The following is a 5,000-nucleotide window of genomic DNA, read 5'->3' as shown; positions in this document are numbered from 1 at the left end:
GAGAAGCGGGGTGATGTGGGTGTGTTTAACTCTTTAAAAACTGACGTGTGTTTATTTATTTACACAGAAACTCTCAGGTGTTTCAAGGATTTGAGTTTTCAATGAAACTTATTTGTGTTTGTTCAGTTTCATCGAGCATCCATCCCGTTCAACACTACCTGGTGTGGTTGCTAGGCAACAGTGACTCTGCAGGAAGAGCCCGTGTAGGCTTACCTGTAAGGTGAGACGTGGAGGACAGCTGAAGACACTCGTGTTTGGACTCGGTTTGTTCTCAGACACGTTTGAACATCAGCAGGTAAGTTCACCCTGCTGAGGACGTTTGTGGACGCGTCCTCCTCTGGAGGAGATGTTGTGGTTTTCCTGCTAAATACATGTTGTTGTCCGCTGTAGCGCCACCTAGAGGAGAAGAGCTTTGCTTGGGTCAGATGAGTTCTGGTTTAGTTGTGATTAAATGAATACAAACGTTTGTTTCTTTTGATCGTCATAGGCTGCATTTCAACGAGTTACTGAGATAACTGGAAACAGGTGAGAAGCTCCACCATCCAGGAGGGACTCCTCATCAAAAGGAGTCAGCTGAGGTGATTCTTGTTCAGAAGCCGCCTGGCCTTCTCCCTCTCACCCCTGACCCTAGTTTAGACGTAGAGAACCGGTGGATGAATGTCTGTTTGTGTGGTCAGACAGGAGCAAAGACGATGGCTCTAGCTAGCGGTCACTGGTTGGACAAAGACGTGAGAGGACAATCTCCAAGTCCTCGGTGAGTCTTAACAAGTCCTCCAACCAGAGGAGAACCTGAATCTAAAACAAACTCATACGGCTGATGAACGGTCACACAAATGTCTGGATGAATCATTCATTGGTTTGTTTGTTTGGTGTTCAACACGAGTTCATCTGTAGTTTTTGTGACACGTTCTGATCTGGATATTTGGATTTTCCAGAAATGGACACGCTTTAGCCGTGGCTGGAAACATAGCTTTCCTGTTTGGAGGAGCCTGCAGCATCGATCCAGAGGTGATGGAGTTCACCTGATTTCATCCAACATCTACAAACGCGACATCATATACGTGATAAATGCTTTCATCTTAATCTATCCACCGTTTTTATTTTGTTGTCAATATTATTTTATTCTCATTCAGCACAGTCCTGTTTACCTCAGTGACTTCTACATGCTAACAGGTAAAGATACATGCTAAACATACACGCTAACAGGTAAACATACATGCTCAACATACATGCTAACAGGTAAACATACATGCTCAACATACATGCTAACAGGTAAACATACATTCTAAACATACATACTAACAGGTAAACATACATGCTAAACATACACGCTAACAGGTAAACATACATGCTCAACATACATGCTAACAGGTAAACATACATGCTCAACATACATGCTAACAGGTAAACATACATGCTCAACATACACGCTAACAGGTAAACATACATGCTAAACATACACGCTAACAGGTAAACATACATGCTCAACATACATGCTAATAGGTAAACATACATGCTCAACATACATGCTAACAGGTAAACATACATGCTCAACATACACGCTAACAGGTAAACATACATGCTAAACATACACGCTAACAGGTAAACATACATGCTCAACATACACGCTAACAGGTAAACATACATGCTAAACATACACGCTAACAGGTAAACATACATGCTAAACATACACATTAACAGGTAAACATACATGCTCAACATACATGCTAACAGGTAAACATACATGCTCAACATACATGCTAACAGGTAAACATACATGCTCAACATACACGCTAACAGGTAAACATACATGCTCAACATACATGCTAACAGGTAAACATACATTCTAAACATACATACTAACAGGTAAACATACATGCTAAACATACACGCTAACAGATAAACATACATGCTAACAGGTAAACATACATGCTAACATACACGCTAACAGGTAAACATACATGCTCAACATACATGCTAATAGGTAAACATACATGCTCAACATACATGCTAACAGGTAAACATACATGCTCAACATACACGCTAACAGGTAAACATACATGCTAAACATACACGCTAACAGGTAAACATACATGCTAAACATACACGCTAACAGGTAAACATACATGCTCAACATACATGCTAACAGGTAAACATACATGCTCAACATACATGCTAACAGGTAAACATACATGCTCAACATACATGCTAACAGGTAAACATACATTCTAAACATACATACTAACAGGTAAACATACATGCTAAACATACACGCTAACAGATAAACATACATGCTAACAGGTAAACATACATGCTCAACATACATGCTAACAGGTAAACATACATGCTCAGCATACACGTTAACAGGTAAACATACATGCTAAACATACACGCTAACAGGTAAACATACATGCTCAACATACATGCTAACAGGTAAACATACATGCTCAACATACATGCTAACAGGTAAACATACATTCTAAACATACATACTAACAGGTAAACATACATGCTAAACATACACGCTAACAGGTAAACATTCATGCTAAACATACACGCTAACAGGTAAACATACATGCTCAACATACACGCTAACAGGTAAACATACATGCTCAACATACATGCTAACAGGTAAACATACATGCTCAACATACATGCTAACAGGTAAACATACATGCTCAACATACACGCTAACAGGTAAACATACATGCTCAACATACATGCTAACAGGTAAACATACATGCTCAACATACATGCTAACAGGTAAACATACATTCTAAACATACATGCTAACAGGTAAACATACATGCTCAACATACATGCTAACAAGTAAACATACATGCTAAAGTCAACTGAAGTCAACCAATGTTTTTTCCATCTTGTTTCTGTTTGTGTATCTGTTTCATATGTATGTGTATATATATATATATATATATATATATATATATATATATAATCGGCCCAAAATGTCATATCTGTGCATCCCTAGTTTGGTCTGTGGGGAAAATGTGGAGTATCTGGAGAAACCCCGTGCATGCATGGGGAGAACACACTAACTCCATGCAGAAAGTTCACACAAGTGGGGTTAGGACCTTCTTGCTGTGAGGCCCCAGAGCTTCCAACTACTCCACCATGCAGGTGCAACCAAAACTCCTCCCGGGAAACTCTGAGGCAGAAACCAGAAACAACAACAAATAAAAAATAAACACGTTTGGGGAAACAAACAGACAAAAAAAGGATAAATATTTTAAAATGAATGTTTTAAAAATTATAGCAACAAAAACACAAATAAATAACATTTGGAAGCGAGTTCCTCTGACAGGAAGTACAGACCTCTGTGATTCCTGGTTTCAGTGACTCCTGATGACATCACCTGGGAGGAGATACCTCAGAGTGGAGACGTTCCATTGGCCAGAGCAGGACACACACTCTGGTAAACCACAACTTCACCTGATGGTCCAGAACTCCTGATCCACAACCCAGCACCCAGACTTCCCTGTGGTTCTGGATCAGCAGTTCTCCAGACTTCCTGAAGGATTTTTCCTTTGGACTGTCTGCTCCTGGTCTTGGTACCAGACGGGCTGAAGCAAGTTGGGATGTCGGTCCGGGCTCTGAAAACCCACCTTTCTCCTGCTCAGTGTGGTTAAAGGGAAGTTGTATCTGTTTGGAGGATCTTCTAGTCCCGACACTCCGGAATGTCTCCCAGGAGTTTACAGCTTTGACATCGGTGAGGACCCGAGACCTGGTCCGTCCCGGAGTCCCAGCAGAACTGTGATGAAGTTCTGTGTCTTGCCAGTGACCCTGACCTGGGAGTGTTTGGAAAGCGGTGGCGTGGCCCTCCGAGCCCTCGGACACAGCGCCGCTGCTGCTGGAGACAACATCTACGTGTACGGAGGAGTTCTGAGGGGGAATCCAACCGACAACCTCCTGGTTTTCAACACCGGTAATGCGATACGTGACCCAGGACGCAGATTCAGATCTAGATTCTGAACGGTCTCTGCTCTGATTTCAGTGTCTCTGAACTGGACTCCGGTCAGAACCAGCGGATCTCCCCCTCCTGCCCTGTGAGACCCGATCGAGCCTCGAACCTAAAGATCCGATCCTCGGAGACACCCAGCCGGTTTGAGTCCCGACTCATTTCCTGTGTGATCCTTGTGTAGATGGGGTCAGAGCTTCGCTCCGGCGGGTGATCGGGTCTACATGTTTGGAGGTTTTGGAGCAGAAGGAGAGTTCTGTAAGGACCTGTTTGTTCTGAACACAGGTAAACCACGAGGCACCAGAACCTGGATGAGATCTGAGTACAAAAATGAAATATTTAACAAAGTAAACAAACCGTACAGATGTTGGTTCTGAAGATGAACAGAATCCTCCTCGGTGTCCAAATCGGGTCGCGGGTTTTCTGAGTGAAACGGTCTAACGCGTGTCTGCACCTCCGGTGGGGACATCCAGCTAGCGGGGTCGGAGCTCGGCTGAACTTCTCCGGTAGTCCAATATCCGTTCTCGTCGCCGTATCCCAGTGAAAACACAAATGTGACCGACTAGCAGAGGCGTCAGAAGCTACATCTGACTAATGACACGTTGTTCTGCTGTAACGCTAACGCAGAAACGCCGGCGTCGGGGTTGTTTACTACAGCAGTTTCAGCAGAGCTCCATGTGGAACGTCTCCAGCTGCCCAGGGCTTAGACCGGAATTTAGTTTCTGTTTTTCCCGCGCCGGTCACAAACATCAGATTTTCTTAAAATTCCAGCCGTGAAAACCCAAAAAAACCTTTTTCATCTGAGGTTTTAATTCTTCTTTACACGTGCTGCTCAGAGGAACTTTGTCTCTAGCCGATATCTTTAACATTCATGGACTCAGGACACCCATCTTGACTCACGACGGTGAAAGCCGTTGTTGGTTTAGCGTCCAGGAGAGAACGTCGCTACTAGTAGAAGCCGTTAGCATTAGCAACATCGCCGCACAGCAGAACTCCTCCAGGCTTGTGTTGTTTGTGGAGGTGA

The 5,000-nt window shown here is 43.3% G+C and overlaps 1 protein-coding gene across 1 annotated transcript in view; it reads left to right on the top strand.

Moving 5' to 3' along the window:
- The first annotated feature begins 428 nt into the window (after nt 1–428).
- The window catches only part of LOC129164461 (rab9 effector protein with kelch motifs), a 12,229-nt gene continuing 7,657 nt past the window's right edge, over nt 429–5,000 (top strand). Inside the window, exons 1-8 of the mRNA XM_054744668.2 lie at nt 429–754; nt 936–1,008; nt 1,134–1,173; nt 3,355–3,433; nt 3,639–3,727; nt 3,797–3,943; nt 4,013–4,064; nt 4,161–4,261. Coding sequence (XP_054600643.2) covers nt 654–754; nt 936–1,008; nt 1,134–1,173; nt 3,355–3,433; nt 3,639–3,727; nt 3,797–3,943; nt 4,013–4,064; nt 4,161–4,261 — 682 coding nt within the window. The 5' untranslated portion in view covers nt 429–653. The remainder of the gene's footprint in view (nt 755–935; nt 1,009–1,133; nt 1,174–3,354; nt 3,434–3,638; nt 3,728–3,796; nt 3,944–4,012; nt 4,065–4,160; nt 4,262–5,000) is intronic.

Source organism: Nothobranchius furzeri, chromosome 6 (genome assembly GCF_043380555.1).
Source record: "Nothobranchius furzeri strain GRZ-AD chromosome 6, NfurGRZ-RIMD1, whole genome shotgun sequence".
NCBI lineage: Eukaryota > Metazoa > Chordata > Actinopteri > Cyprinodontiformes > Nothobranchiidae > Nothobranchius > Nothobranchius furzeri.
Note: the sequence above shows the minus strand (reverse complement) of the source record. Positions and strands in the feature narration are given on the sequence as shown.